Source organism: Aquarana catesbeiana, linkage group LG13 (assembly GCF_042186555.1).
Source record: "Aquarana catesbeiana isolate 2022-GZ linkage group LG13, ASM4218655v1, whole genome shotgun sequence".
In the NCBI taxonomy this organism is placed as follows: domain Eukaryota; kingdom Metazoa; phylum Chordata; class Amphibia; order Anura; family Ranidae; genus Aquarana; species Aquarana catesbeiana.
In genome coordinates, this window is record NC_133336.1 from 233,410,907 (window position 1) to 233,427,589 (window position 16,683).

Sequence of the window (16,683 nt, forward strand, 5' to 3'; positions counted from 1 at the left end):
TCCACCCTAAACAATAACCCGCCTTCCTGCCTCTCCACCCTAAAAAACCCCCCCTCCCTGCCTCCCCACCCTAAACAATAACTCCCCTCCCTGCCTCTCCATCCTAAACAATAACCTCCTCCCCACCTCTCCACCCTAAACAATAACAATGTGTATAGTGTTCTCTGTGTATAGTGTGCTCTGTGTATAGTGTGTGCTCTGTGTATAGTGTGTGCTCTGTGTATAGTGTGTGCTCTGTGTATAGTGTGCGCTCTGTGTATAGTGTGCGATCTGTGAATAGTGCGCTCTGAGTATAGTGTGCGCTCTGTGTATAGTGTTCTCTGTGTATAGTGCGAGCTCTGTGTGTAAGGGTTGAATTATTATAGACCGGGGCCTGACATCACTCCGTCCTATCCCAACAGGCCTATACAACATTATAGCTACATCCCATGTACGTCAGGGGACCTTCTACAGTTATGCAAACAATCATGTTCCAGACATGTTCCTAGCTTCTCGTTGTAATGTGTCTACCTCCTTTCTGTGTTGTGCAATGATATCATAATAATCAGGTATTTCAACAGATGTGTTATCTACCCAGGTACAACATTCATAAATCTTGGTCATCTCACATAATCCTTTAAGGGCTGAACTCATGCTCTCAATGGCTAGATCATGCAGTTCTAATTGTTTTCTAATCGCTTTGGTTTCTATGTTTAATTTAGAAATATCATCAGAATTCTTCTCCATGACTTCATCAATGATCCCAGTGTAATTATTTAATCTCTCCTAGATCTTTCCCCCAACCTGTACTGGATGGGAACCAGGCCCAGGCCATATCTTTTTCAAAAAATAACTCCCTTTTATTGCGGTGTTTAAGGGGGTACCTAGGATGCATGCTAGCTTCGAGGAGGTATCCTCCCTTGCTATCTCCTACTATGCCCATGATGGGAACTAGGGCTGCAAGATAACACCATCCTTGTGGTTCAGTGGGGATCCAAGGGTGACAGAGTTTCCCACAGCAGATATAAATACTGTTTCCTATAGCTAATGGTAATTTATTGAATATTGTCATCATTTTATCAGAAAAACTGGAAAAGGTTAAACTTGACAACAATTTTCCCACTGGGGAAGTGGAACTGGAGTTAAGAAAATTTAATAGAGTGGTGTTTAGGGCAGGGTCCGAAGTGTGAAAGACAGGGCTTTCAATTGAGGTAATTGAAAAATTAATTCTAGCTTGTTGACAAACTTCAGCTCCCCTTGTGGAATTTCCCTGTCTAAAACACCAGTCTGGGAAATGACTTCTACTAATAATTTGGAAAGTAAGAGTATCATTTGAAAGCATTCTGGTGACATTTGTAAAGTTGACAGGAGGTGTGCCGTTAAGAAGGAGGGTGAAGTTTAGAGGTACTGCCGTCAGGGAAATCCTGGCAGTGTTAGTATGGAGTTTACTACATATCCAACATTTTTCATACCCTAACGTTTGAGCATAGGCATATTTAAATTTTAGCAAAAGCATTTTATCAGTAAAACTATCTCTGATCTCTCTCTTGGTTCTAGCTTGTGTCATTGTAATATTCTCCTGTGTATGTGTGTTCCCACAGATACTTTTAATTGCACCCAAATCTTCCGGGTGATAGATACAGTTCTTTATGACCCAGACAGGGACAAAAATAATGACTACAGTTGTCAAGAGCAACATCCAGAGTCTGCCAGAGTCCTTGGCTATGAGCACAGTCATTTTGATGATTCAGAGTCTAAAACACCTGCTTCACTCGCTCTTCGAGGGCTAAAACCACCTGCTGAGCCTCCTTTTTCCTTGTCTTTTATCTCTGGGTCAGCTCGCATTCTAGCAGCTTGCTTTGCACTCTCCTTGTGTAAGGGTGTTACATGGCTGGCATGGAGGTCAGCTCGCGTTCTAGCAGCTTGCTTCACACTCTCCTTGTGTGGTTTTACACAGCTGGCATGGATCCAGGCTTGTTGGTTTTCTACCAGGACTGCAGTACGCGTCACGGCCACCACCTTGGTTTCTGGTCTGAACGGGTATGCCCCTTTTCTGGTCTGTGCCAGTTGTTTCACCACGACCCAGTCACCGAGCTGGAAAGGATGTGTAGGCAGATCCTGTGGAGAAAAAGGAGAGGTGTAAGCAACATTTCTTTCTACTTGATCTAAAGTTTCAATTCGTTTTTGGACATACCCTTCCCTAACCTGGTCTAAATCTCCTGTTTCCAAAACGAAAGGTGTTCTAGCCCAGGATGTAGGAAAAGGCCTACCCATTAAGACTTCAAATGGAGAATAACCGGTAGTCTTGCTGGGAGTCATTCTGATCTGAGCCAGGACTATAGGCAACATCCTATCCCGTTTGTGGAAAGTACCTCCTGTAGCTTTTCTGAGCTTATCCTTAATGGTCCTATTCATCCTCTCTACTATCCCTGAGCACTGTGGATGGTAAAGGATGTGAAACTTCCATTGTACTTTTAATGCTTTAACTAATTCTTGGCAAAGTTTTGATATGAAAGCTGGGCCATTGTCTGAGTTTATCTGTAGTGGGCATCCCCATCTAGGAATCACTTTCTCTGTGAGTATGCGGACCACTGTTTGGGTGTCTTCTCTTGTGGTTCTGAAGGTCTATGCCATCGTGAGAATACGTCCACGATGACCAAAAGATATTCCTGTCTGGTGCCTTTCTTGGGCATGTGGGTAAAATCAATCTGTAGATGTGTGAAGGGGGTGGTGGGATATGGAAGATGTTCATGTTTTGCCTTGTGAGGAGTATTTGGATTGTTTCTAATGCATGACGCAGCTACTACATAGTCTTTTGTTAGTTTTGGGCAAACCTGAAATGTAAAAATCCCTTAGCAATACTTACATGTGGTTTTTCACCCTCTGTGGCTTACTCTGTGGTACTGAGCTATGAACAATGGTGCACTGGCTGCAGGGATAATCTGCATACAGTCATGTTCATCCACTACTTCATCTTCCTCACCTTTTGGACCTAGCAGAGCATTCAAAATTGGAGCTGGGCCAGCTGTTGGGGCAGCATACTTGATAGTTAGATCACTATTGGATAGTAGGATTACCTCATATCCGCTCAACCTTTGTGAGGACATGTGTTGGGTATGCATCCTTTTGAGCAAGAGGGTCACATTATGTGTAGTGTACAAAGTGGTTGGTCTGTTGAGTGTAAGTGATGTGGCCATTTCTACAACCATCGCACAGGATGCTAATGCTCGGAGGCATGCAGGCATGCCTTGAACCTGAACTGGAACCACCTTTGAGAAAAAAGCTATGGGGCGGAGCTTACCACCATGTTCCTGGGCGAGGACACCTGCCATGGTCTTACAATTTTCCCATGCATATAAATGAAACATTTTTCCATAGTCTGGGAGACCGAGCACTGGAGCTACAACCATGGCATTTTTCAAATACAAGAATGCATTTAACATACCTTGTGACCATGATACAATATCTGACATTTCAGAACCTGTGGCTTGTCTCAGAATGTTGTCATAGTAGGAACAATCAGGGATCCATTGGCAGCAGTAACCAATGACCCCCAAGAAGGGTGGGCTAGACCCACAAGTGCTGCGGCTCTTTTGTGACTGATTTTCCTTTCCCCTTTGAGTTTCTAATGTGTGCTCTGTATAGTGTTCTCTGTGTCTAGTGTGCGCTCTGTGTATAGTGTGCAATGTATAGTGTGCGCTCTATGTATAGTGCGCTCTGTGTATAGCGTGTTCTGTATAGTATGTGCTTTGTGTATAGTGCACTCTGTGTATAATATACATTGTGCGCTCTGTGTATAGTGCACTCTGTGTATAGTGCGCTCTGTGTATGGTGCGCTCTGTGTATAGTGCTCTCTATGTATAGTGTGCGCTCTGTGTATAGTGTGTTCTCTATGTATAGTGTGCACTCTGTGTATAGTGTGTGCTCTGTGTATAGTGTGCTCTGTATAGTGTTCTTTGTGTATAGTGTGCACTCTGTTTATGGTGTGCGCTCTGTGTATAGTGTGTGCTCTGTGTATAGTGTGCTCTGTATAGTGTTCTCTGTGTCTAGTGTGCACTCTGTGTCTAGTGTGCCCTCTGTGTATAGTGTGCTCTGTATAGTGTGCGCTCTAAGTACAGTGCGCTCTGTGTATAATGTGCGCTCTGTGTATAGTGTGCTCTGTATAGTGTGCGCTCTAAGTACAGTGCGCTCTAAGTACAGTGCGCTCTGTGTATAGTGTGCTCTGTATAGTGTGCTCTGTGTATAATATACATTGTGCGCTCTGTGTATAGTGTTCTCTGTGTATAGTGTGATATATGTATAGTGTGTGCTCTGTGTATAGTGTGCACTCTGTATAGTGTGCGCTCTGTGTATAGTGCATTCTGTGTATAGTGTCCACCCTAAACAACCCCCTCCCTGCCTGTCCACCCTAAACAATAAATATGACCAAAAAGACTGCGCTAGCAACTTGCTAAAAATAAATAGTGTCAAAACCAAATGCACTATATGAAAAAAAGTGCATTTGGTTTTGACACTATTTATTTTTAGCAAGTTGCTAGCGCAGTCTTTTTGGTCATATTTATCACTAAAGTGCAGCACTTTTGATTCTGCAGCTGCAACAGTTTAGTTTTGAGTTTGAATAATACTATATCACATAATATTTGCGAGCGCTGTTTCGTATGTATATATGGTTTACACCCTAAACAATAACCCCCTCACTGCCTCTCCACCCTAAACAATAACAATGTGTATAGTGTTCTCTGTGTATAGTGTGCGCTCTGTGTATAGTGTGCTCTCTGTGTATAGTGTGCGCTCTCTGTATAGTGTGCGCTCTGTGTATAGTGTGCGCTCTGAGTATAGTGCGTGCTGTGTATAGTGTGCGCTCTGTGTATAGTGCTCTCTGTGTATAGTGCGCTCTGTGTATAGTGCGCTCTGAGTATAGTGCGCTCTGAGTATAGTGCGCTCTGAGTATAGTGCGCTCTATGTATAGTACGCTCTGTGTATAGTAGGCTCTGTGTATAGTGCGCTCTGTGTATAGTACACTCTGTGTATAGTACGCTCTGTGTATAGTGCGCTCTGTGTATAGTGCGCTCTGTGTATAGTGCACTATGTGTATAGTGTGCTCTGTGTATAGTGCACTCTGTGTATAGTGGGTGCTCTGTGTCTAGTGTGTGCTCTGTGTATAGTGTGCTCTGTATAGTGTTATTTGTGTATGGTGTGCACTCTGTGTATAGTGTGCTCTGTATAGTGTTCTCTGTGTCTAGTGTGCACTCTGTGTATAGTGTGTGCTCTGTATAGTGTTCTCTGTGTCTAATGTGCGCTCTGTGTAAAGTGTGTGCTCTGTGTATAGTGTGCTCTGTATAGTGTGCGCTCTGTGTATAGTGCGCTCTGAGTATAGTGCGTGCTCTGTGTATAGTGTTCTCTGTGTATAGTGTTCTTTGAGTATACTAGTGTTCTCTGTTTATAGTGTTCTCTGTGTATAGTGTGTGCTCTATGTATAGTGTTCTCTGTTTATAGTGTGCGCTCTGTATAGTGTGCACTGTCTGTATAGTGTGTGCTGTCTGTATAGTGTTCTCTGTGTATAATGTGCTCTGTATAGTGTGCGCTCTGTGTATAGTGCGCTCTGTGTATAGTGCGCTCTGTGTATAATATACATTGTGCGCTCTGTGTAAAGTGTTCTCTGTGTATAGTGTGCTCTGTATAGTGCGCGCTCTGTGTATAGTGTGCTCTGTGTATAAAATACAGTGTGCACTCTGTGTATAGTGTGCTCTGTGTATAGTGTGCTCTCTGTGTATAGTGTGCGCTCTGTATAGTGTGCACTCTGTGTATAGTGCGCTCTGTGTATAATATACAGTGTGCGCTCTGTGTATAGTGTTCTCTGTGTATAGTGCTCTCTGTGTATAGTCTTCTCTGTGTATAGTGTGCGCTCTGTGTATAGTGTGCACTCTATGTATAGTGTGCACTCTGTGTATAGTGCGCTCTGTGTATAGTGTGTGCTCTGTGTATAATATACAGAGTGTGCTCTGTGTATAGTGTGCTCTCTGTGTATAGTGTGCGCTCTGTGTATAGTGTGTACTCTGTGTATAGTGCGCACTGTATATACTATACAGTGAGCGCTCTGTGTTTAGTGTTCTCTGTGTATAGTGTGCACTCTGTGTATAGTGTTCTCTGTGTATAGTGTGCGCTCTGTGTATAGTGAGCTCTGTGTATAATATACAGTGTGCGCTCTGTGTATAGTGTGCGCTCTGTATAGTGTGTGCTTGTCATATAGTGCGCTCTGTGTATAATATACAGTGTGCAATCTGTGTATAGTGTGTGTGCTCTGTGTATAATATACAATGTGTGCTCTGTGTATAGTGTGTCCTGGTATTGGGAGCAGTGACAGTCGAGGATGGGCAGGTAAGGACCTGGAGGGGTTTGGGCCCCCTCAAAATTTTTTTATCACCAGCCGCCACTGGTGACCAGGTTGTGTAACAATAAAATGTCCATCCACAAATGGAAGCCTCCACAAGGGGATTAGAACCAAAATCCAGCAGGAGCTCCAGAGTATAAAAGAGAAGAGAGGCGCCTCTAAGTGTAGCAATATGGTTACATTTAATTAAGATACAACATTTAGCAACTCACATGATTAATGATTAAAAGAGGCACATCTAAGTATGCAGCATCCGGGGTAAAGCTGTCCACATAGACCATCCCCCACACCACCGGCTCTCACCGCTGTCAATCTACAATCATGACTGGAAAGACTACCCTACAGTAGAGCGATTGCACCGACCATGGAGCACATCGTGGAAGAGATGAGGTCGATGGCAGTGAGGAGGATGGTCTATGTGGACAGTTTTACCCAGGATGCCTACATACTTTGATGTGCCTGTTTTAATCATCAACCATATGAGTTGCTAAATGTTGTACCTTCATTAATTGTAACCATATTGCTACACGCGCCTCTCTTCTCTTCTATACTCAGTTGTGACGTGAGGCTACTTGTATATCAAGACATCGCTTGCATATCAAGGCAAAATGTATTAAAAATGTCTTGCAGAACGCTCTCAAATCAAGTTACTCTCAATGTGTAAATATATATAGATATTTATATTTATTAACACTTTTTTTAATAACTGTAACTGTTCCAGGTTCGGGTCTCTTAAAATGCGATGGCATCTTTGAAGAGCCTGTGAAAGTGTGTCCTAGTCTGTGCAGTGCTGTACCCTACGCTAATACTCCACTAGTGAATGGTAGCGTTTGAAACATTCACAGATGCAAAGACCAGGTTGGCCAGGACAGGAGGGACAATAATAGCAGGTGTCACACCTATATCTGTGCTTGCTACAGACACATCTTCTTTGGGGTGATCGTTGGGTAGGGGTACCAGGGAGGACATACGAAAATGCCTCTCATGCACCTGGCTCACTGCATTTGGATTGGGAAGTTGGGCCACAGCACCGTCTGGAAACAGAAGGGCTGTGATGATCTCTTCCTGGAATTTAAGGAAGGATCCAGTTTGTTCTGATTCTTTGTAAAGTACATAAGTGTTCAGCAGAGTCAATTGCAATAAGTATGCAGACACTATTTTTGCACCAGCATCTGGCCTTATGGGCAATTAAGTGCGGCGCCATCAACTAGTCATTGAGGTCCACCTCTCCAATATTAAGGTTGTATTTGTGGATACATAGGGGTTTCTCCACCACCCCAGCCGCCGTTTGAACTTGGACTGTCGTACCTGCGGGAAGGGAGGACAGAATAAAAACTTTCCGATTTTCCCTCCATTTCACTGTGAGCAAACTATTACACTTCAAGCAGGCTCTCTCCCCCCTGTCTAAGTCGGGACTCTACAAGCCACTGGGATAAGCCCAAGTAATTAGATTGCCCGGTGCCAATTCCATGATCAAACAAGTGACTAAAAATTGGCATGCTCGTGTGATAATTGTCCACGTACAAGTGGTACCCCTTTCCGAATAAGGGTGATGCCAAGTCCCAAACAATCTTGCCAGCGCTCCCTATGAAGTCTGGGCAGTTCTCGGGCTCCATGTGACTATCTTTTCCCTTATAAACTATACGTATAGCCTGTTGCCCTGACACAGAGCTTATACATCTTGACCCCATATCTGGCACACTTGCTGGGAAGATACTGTTTGAAAGACAAGCGGCCAGAAAATGTAATCAGAGCCACAAAATCTCTGCGCTTAGGACAAAGAACCAAGGAGAGAGAGGAGAAGAGGAAGGAAAAGAAGAAGAAGAAAGAGGTTGGGAGAGGTGGGAATGAGAGAAACAAGGGGGTGTATACCCCACTAAAGAGAGAGAGGTCAGTGAGGAGAGATGGCGAGAAAAGGGAGAAATAGCTGAGGAGAAGGTGTGCTGCCTCCCCTAGTTAAGCCCTCAAAGAGGGCTAACGTATGTATCAGAATATAAATGGGGGTATGGCGCTACCTTGTGGGGGGTATATAAGTGGTAACAGTAAATGCTGGTAAGGATATTATATTAAATAGTATATTGATTAATATATACCATACGCAAAAGGTGAAATAGTGCAATAACTCATAAATAGATTAATACCATAAGTATATGCCATACACAAAGAGTAAAAAAGTGCAATAACTCATAAATGGATTAATACCATAAAAGATTGTGAGTCCAACAAAATGTGATGAAAACACCCCATACACATATAATTCATACACATATACTAACAAGTGTGAGATGTTGGTTAATTGCAAGTAATGACCACTAGGTGCTACTACTATATGTAAACTGTGCCACTCTAGTGTTGAGTCCAACGTGTTCCTGAGTAAATGACAAATGCAATCCAATCGGAAAAATAAAGAAAAAATATATAAAAAAATATAATAGATAATAAAAAAATATTAAAAAATACAAATACAAAATACAAAAAGTCTATTCAAAAAGTGATGTATTCCCAAAATGTAGATATCATGACAAAGTTCCAAGAGCTTTAGTGACTGTAGTGCCCACAGAGGAGAATATCCGTGACTTCTGTGCTCCCCCTTTTGGCTCCCCACTCACCGGCTCCCAATACCCCTGCAGGGGTGACAGACACTTTAAGATCCCAATGCCGTCCTCTTGGTAGGTATCCCGTGGTTGCTGAGATATGGTATCCTCTCTCCCAGGATTTCCAGGTCACTCCTCCATATCACCTTATCACCTTACTCCACGTCCAAAAAGGGGAATCGCCAGAGGAATCCTCATAAGAAAAGATGCCACCTCATAGTGTAGTATGATTAAAAACTTTAGTAAATTAATAATCCCCAATAGGGAAGAATAAAATCCGCAATCTTCCCTATTGGGGATTATTAATTTAATAAAGTTTTTAATCATACTACACTATGAGGTGGCATCTTTTCTTATGAGGATTCCTCTGGCGATTCCCCCCCTTTTTGGACGTGGAGTAAGGTGATAAGGTGATATGGAGGAGTGACCTGGAAATCCTGGGAGAGAGGATACCATATCTCAGCAACCACGGGATACCTACCAAGAGAACGGCATTGGGATCTTAAAGTGTCTGTCACCCCTGCAGGGGTATTGGGAGCCGGTGAGTGGGGAGCCAAAAGGGGGAGCACAGAAGTCACGGATATTCTCCTCTGTGGGCACTACAGTCACTAAAGCTCTTGGAACTTTGTCATGATATCTACATTTTGGGAATACATCACTTTTTGAATAGACTTTTTGTATTTTGTATTTGTATTTTTTAATATTTTTTTATTATCTATTATATTTTTTTTATATTTTTTTTCTTTATTTTTCCGATTGGATTGCATTTGTCATTTACTCAGGAACACGTTGGACTCAACACTAGAGTGGCACAGTTTACATATAGTAGTAGCACCTAGTGGTCATTACTTGCAATTAACCAACATCTCACACTTGTTAGTATATGTGTATGAGGTGTTTTCATCACATTTTGTTGGACTCACAATCTTTTATGGTATTAATCCATTTATGAGTTATTGCACTTTTTTACTCTTTGTGTATGGCATATACTTATGGTATTAATCTATTTATGAGTTATTGCACTATTTCACCTTTTGCGTATGGTATATATTAATCAATATACTATTTAATATAATATCCTTACCAGCATTTACTGTTACCACTTATATACCCCCCACAAGGTAGCGCCATACCCCCATTTATATTCTGAGAAAATGTAATCAGGGACTCATCAATGCAGAAAACTTCATCGGGAATAAACAAGGCTTCGAACTGTTGATTGAAGTGGTTTACAAGAGGCCATGTTTTGTGGAGCCAATCGTATTCAGGGTCACCCCGAGGACGACAGAGTTCATTGTCATTAAAATGCATGAACCGCAAGATCTGCTCGTATCTAGCCCTGGCCATGGATGCTGAGAACATGGGCATATGGTGAATTTGGTCAGTGGATCAATATGACTGCAACTAACTTTATTTAGTTATGACTATGAGGAGAGATAGGCCCTGGAAGGTCTTAAATTCGGAAACCGTAATAGCTTTCCAATCTCTGGAAAGGGTCAACTGGGGATTAGCGGCAATGAATTGACTAGAGATCATCCGTGAAAAACGGCGAATAAAAATCAAGTGATGTAAAATCAACTGTTTCCACCTGAATTCCGGGGTGGCCAGTGAATGGGGGAAGTACGGGTTCTGCAGAAGTGGTGGGCTCCCAATTAGGATTGGCAAATGCAGCAGGAAGGGCACTATGGGCTCTGCTGGGCCTGTGTTTGTCTTCTTGGTGGCTGCGGGACACTACTTGTGCTAGCCACCGCACCAGCTTGAACTGCACTTATGGGACTTGCCATGTCACCACGTGATACTGCAGTGCTGGTTTGACTATGACCAGGGTGTACTAGGCTGCCAGTTCACCTGAAGGATGAGCGGCACTAGTACTGGCTCTCTCTGCTCCATACGAGAGCCCTGTGGTTCTTGCACCTCAACAACAGAAGAACGGGGTCGGGTACAACTGTCCTTAGCGGGGACCACTACTCCGTCATCAGAGCTATCTGTCAGGGTGCGGCTGCTGTCTACTGGTTTGTAAACTGAGCTTGAATCTGACAGATGAGTGACTTCCTCTTCACTCTCATCTGTCATGCTCAGAAACACGTAGGCCTCTTCACTAGTGTACCTCTGTTTGGACATTTTGGCATCTAAATTTACAGGTACAACTAGTGCACTCACAGGCAAAAAGAGCAACTGGTTGTCAGTGACTGCTTTAATCACTACCGAAAAAACTGTTAGCATTCGCAGGGATCAGGCCTGCCTTTGCGAAAGCTGCAGCTGTTGTGTTTTGTAGGTGATAGTGACCGATTGATACTGCACTTGAGTGAGCTGGGCGGATGGGCTAAACACAGGTGCTATCAGGTATCTGGGCTGATCCCACTAACGCCGCATTTTGGGAACCCTAAACTACTGGGGATGTTAATATAGATCTGATCAGATCAAATATATTGATATAGACACTATACTACTAAGAGGTGTATGGTGCATGCGTGTGTGGGTGTTAGTGCTACTGGCACTAATCTGACAACGCCTGGGGCTGACGCTGACCCTAAATATAGCTAAACCCTAATTGATGTCACCCGCCGGGTGATTAGGGGGTTAAACCTTTATTAAGTAATATACGGCGGGTGTCCTGACGCTATAAAAAAAAACTAACCAGCGCCCCTAACATGGGGGGACGATCAAGGGGTTAAACCTTTATTAGGGGGGTACCCTAGACCTACCTGGGCCTACTACTAACTGCCCTAATGCTGATTAGTGACACCAATGCAAGTGATCAGTCAAAAATTTGAAACTGCAATTGGTGACACAGTGACAGGGAGTAAGGGGGGTTAACTGGGGGGCGATCGGGGGGGGTGAAATGTGTGCCTACGTGTACTGTGTCAGTGTAGTGTTGGTGTAACTTGCGTTTGGATGTCCTCTATCCTCTCTCTGGAACCAAAAAGGATTCCAGGAGGAGAGGTGACATCACTTCCTCGGCAGAGGAGGCATTTCATTGGTCAGAACCGATCAGCAGGTCCAGGCCTGAACCTGAAGCCTGGTTCTGCAACAAATCCGATCACCACAGGCACGGCGGGGGTGCGCGCAGGCGCAAGTTATGTATGGTACGTGGTTTTCCACACCCGTGCCATTCTGCCGACATATATCGGTGTGAGCTGGTCGGGAGCCATAGCACAATACAAGTCATGTCAGTGGTATTCTGTGCTCATTCTGTGTATGGAGATATCACTGTCTCTACACATGGAGGACAATATTGGGGGGTCCACTCCATTATAACATTTTTCTTATAAAATTCTATTTCCTGGAGTTTTATAAAGTGAGCTAATATAAATGATTGCAATAAATAGAAATGAGTTCCATTCATGTAGAGAATAGTTACATTCATTCCTGGGGAGAAATTCATTTTCTTCTGGTAACATTCTTCTCTTCTACAGATTGTCCATTAATCACCTGACAGACAGTTCCTGCCCCCACCTGGCATCTGGAATAAGAAATAACCAGACACTGAGGACACTGATCCTGTCTGTGAACAAAATGGAGGGTCCTCATTTCAGGGATCTGATGGAAGCTCTGACAACAAGCCGGATAGAGGATATACAGTGAGTATAACAGGACTGACTGAGACAATATCATTCTGGGACAGATCACACCACATGCACTGCAGGGATTTATTTTTCTGCATCAAAAAATCGTGGAAAGTAGGTTATATGGGTTCCAATGGCATAGATCACACCAGATCAGTGTGTGTTCCAGTGCTTTTCCATTCCAGAACAAAAAGTATATCATGCTGCTTTTTTCCTGCAAATAATTGTACTGGAATGTGCTAAAAAAGCATCAAAAAAGCACTGGGCCCCAGTACAGTGGGAAAAAAATGCAAAAAAGAAGAAAAAAACATCTAGTGTGCATCCGGAAATACTTCATAAAAGTGTTATAAATAGGCCAGAATCAGCATTGCTGGTGATTGGACTGGAGGATTTTTATCTGATATTTTTCACAAATGAATTGGTGCTGCACTGCTAACTACAACAAATAATGAGAACCTAGCAATAATCACCCTGCAGGGGTGATAACCCCTGGGGAAAAACAACAATAAAGCTATGGATGTGTAATTAGAGGCAAATAGTTCATGTAAACACAAAAATCAGTGCATATATTAATAGTTAAAGGGGTTGTAAACCCTAGTTTTCTGTTTTTTTTAAATAACAAACATGTCATACTTACCTCCACTGTGCAGTTGGTTTTGCACAGAGTGGTCCAGATCCTCCTCTTCTGGGGTCCCTCAGTGGCGCTGGTGCCTCCTCCTCTTCTCAAGTGCTCCGTCGGAGAAGTGCTCTCCTTCGGGACACCTATGCAGGCACCCTCCCATGTCCTGCTGCTGTGTCTATTGACAGACAGCAGGACTCGGCCCCGCCCCCGGTACCCGCATCATTGGATTTGATTGACAGCAGAAGGAGCAAATGGCTGCACTGCTATCAATCTATCCAATCAAGACATGAGACACCAGCCAGAGCTGGTGACGAATTTGCAAATACCCATAAAACACCTGGCGAGGTAAGTCGTACTTTTTCTGGAGATCTGTAAATGAGAGCATTTTGCATTACCTAGGGTCCACCATGAGAAAGGGATGCCACCTCTTCAGGCCAGTCGGCTGATACACAGACCTCTCCCCTGGAATCAGGGAGCTCCAGGTGCTGGCTAATGCGTATAGCAAATGAAGATGAACGGAAAAACTCTGGACAGCCAAACTCCAGAAAACAAATATTTTCTTTTATTGAAAAGTTTGGACCACACTGTACAAGCCACAGCAAAGTGATACAGACAAGAGTTGACGCATTTCACACTACAAAGAGTGCTTACTCATAGCTTAAAATGGAATAAATTCCACGTCAACCAGGGCGAAGACATCTGATGTGTGAGACCAGCAGGCATCCTGGGGTTGTAGAGGAAGGAAGTCAGGAGTGACTTTTCTGAGCCAAGTCTATGTGTACGGGATAGTCTGCGCCAGAGCGACCTGAGGTGGAACATAGGTCCCAAAAGCCGGGCCGGGTCTTCCTCCGCATTCGCATTCCAGAGCAAGCTGTTTGGGTGTGTGGGCGCGAGCCATATCTTTTCAATTTCTGTCCATTTGTTGTAAGACCATTGGGGAAACCAGGAGGTCAAGGTGCGTAGCTGAGTAGCTAAGTTGCTTGGTAGTATTTTATTAAGTCAGGAAACGCCAGCCCCCCCGTCGGAACGAGATGCCATCAGGACTGAGGGGGGTATTCTATGTCTCCTTTAGTTCCAGACAAAGCGCATCAAGTCTGCCTGGAGTCTCCTCAAGTCTGCACGCGGGACTGGGATTCACAGAGGCCACCCTCCCCAGGAGAGATATATGGTTGACCTTCCATTTCGGTAGAAGATCTCTTATGGATCGGAACAGGGGGCAAGTTTGCCTGGTATAGGGTGGTATAGGACGGGGTAATCTGAACCCCCAGATATTTCAGGGCTGATGTCTTTCAGTGGTAAGGGAAGCACTGCTGCAGGTGTTGCACTTCTGCTGCTGGGATGTTAATATTGTTCCTTTTATTGCCATACACTTGTACACACTTGTGATTATTATATTTTGCAGCATCTTTCATTTGGTGGGGTTACATCTCTGGAGGGTTTTTACCTTTTTTGTATAGTAACAATTAATATATACACTGATTTTTGTGTTTACATTAACTATTTGCCCCTGATTACTATTCCATAGCTTTGTGTTCACTTATTGTTGGTTTCCCCCAGGGCTATCACCCCTGCAGGTTGTTTATTGCTGGGTTCTCATTATTTGTTGAAGTCAGCAGTGCAGCACCAATTCGTTTGTCTAAAATATCAGATAAAAATTATCACGTCCAATCACTAGCAATGCTGATTCCGGCCTCACACTGTCTGCTAACACCATTCATGCTCCATACACAAGGAGATTATAGCACAATACGAGTCATGTCAGTGGTATTCTGTGCTCATCCTGTGTATGGAGATATCACCATCTCTACACATGGATGACAATATTGGGGGTCTACTCCATTATAACATTTTTCTTATAAAGTTCTATTTCCTGGAGTTTTATAAAGTGATCTAATATAAATTATTCCAATAAAAAGAAATGAGTTCCATTCATGTAGAGAATAGTTACATTCATTCCTAGGGGGAAATTTAGTTTCTGCTGGTAACATTCTTCTCTTCTTCTACAGATTGGATAATAATCACCTGACAGACAGTTCCTGCCCCCACCTGGCATCTGAAATAAGAAATAACCAGACACTGAGGACATTGAACCTGGCTGGGAATAATCTGGAGGGTCCTCATTTCAGGGATCTGATGGAAGCTCTGACAACAAGCCAGATAGAGGAATTACAGTGAGTATAACAGGACTGACTGAGACAATAATATTCTGGGACAAATCACACCACATGCACTACAGTGATTTTTTTTCTGCATCAGAAAAGCATTGAAAGTAGGTTATATGGGTACCAATGGCGTAGTTCACACGAGAACAGTGTGCGCTCCAGTGCTTTTCTATTCCAGAACAGAAAGTACACCATGCTGCTTTTTTTCTGCACAGTGTGATTATCCCCCCTGCAGGGTGTTTATTGCTAGGTTCTCATTAATTGTTGTAGTCAGCAGTGCAGCACCAATTCATTTGTCAAAAATATCAGATAAAAATCATCCCACCCAATCACTAGCAATGCTGATTCCGGCCTCACACTGTCTGCTGATACCATTCATGCTCCATACACAAGGAGATTATAGCACAATACAAGTCATGTCAGTGGTATTCTGTGCTCATCCTGTATATGGAGATATCCCTGTCTCTACACATGGAGGACAATATTGGGGGTCTACTCCATTATAAAAAAATTCTTATACAATTCTATTTCATGGAGTTTTATAAAGTGATCTAATATAAATGATTCCAATAAAGAGAAATGAGCTCCATTCATGTAGAGAATAGTTACATTCATTCCTGGGGGAGAAATCCATTTTCTTCTGGTAACATTTTCTCTTCCACAGATTGTCCACTAATCACCTGACAGACAGTTCCTGCCCCCACCTGGCATCTGGAATAAGAAATAACCAGGCACTGAGGAGACTGGACCTGGAGAAGAACAATCTGGAGGGTCCTCATTTCAGGGATCTGATGGAAGCTCTGACAACAAGCCAGATAGAGAAATTACAGTGAGTATAACAGGACTGACTGAGACAATAATATTCTGGGACACCACATGCACTGCAGGGATTTTTTTCTGCATCAAAAAATCATGGAAAGTAGGATATATGGGTTCCAATGGCATGGTTCACACCAGCTCAGTGTGTGTTCCAGTGCTTTTCGAATCCAGAACAAAAGTACATCATGCTGCTTTTTTCCTTCACAGAATTGTACTGGAATGTGCTTAAAAAAACATCAAAAAAGCACTGGACCCAAGTACAGTGGGGGAAAAAAAAAAACTGGAGTGCATCTGGAAATGCTATAAAAAGTGTAGACCCCCAATAGTGACCCCCACACCACAAAGAACAAGTGACAAATGAATTGGTGCTGCACTGCTGACTACAACAAATAATGAGAACCTAGCAATAAGCACCCTGTAGGGGTGATAACGCCTGGGGAAAAACAACAATCGGTGAACGCAATAAAGCTATGGAGGAGTAATCAGGAGCAAATAGTTCGTGTACACACAAAAATCAGTACATATATTAATAGTTACTATACAAAAAAGG

General features: G+C 43.2%; 1 protein-coding gene across 7 annotated transcripts in view; it reads left to right on the forward strand.

The window, feature by feature from the left end:
• The window catches only part of LOC141116956 (NACHT, LRR and PYD domains-containing protein 3-like), a 226,283-nt gene that overhangs the window by 133,630 nt on the left and 75,970 nt on the right, over positions 1-16,683 (forward strand). For 3 of the 7 annotated variants that reach the window (XM_073609482.1, XM_073609481.1, XM_073609478.1), the window contains exons 8-9: positions 12,381-12,545; positions 15,159-15,323. In XM_073609482.1, the coding sequence (XP_073465583.1) occupies positions 12,381-12,545; positions 15,159-15,323 (330 nt within the window). Of the gene's footprint in view, positions 1-12,380; positions 12,546-15,158; positions 15,324-15,978; positions 16,144-16,683 lie in introns of all 7 variants that reach the window. The other 4 variants (XM_073609480.1, XM_073609475.1, XM_073609476.1 and 1 more) reach the window with 3 other exon arrangements.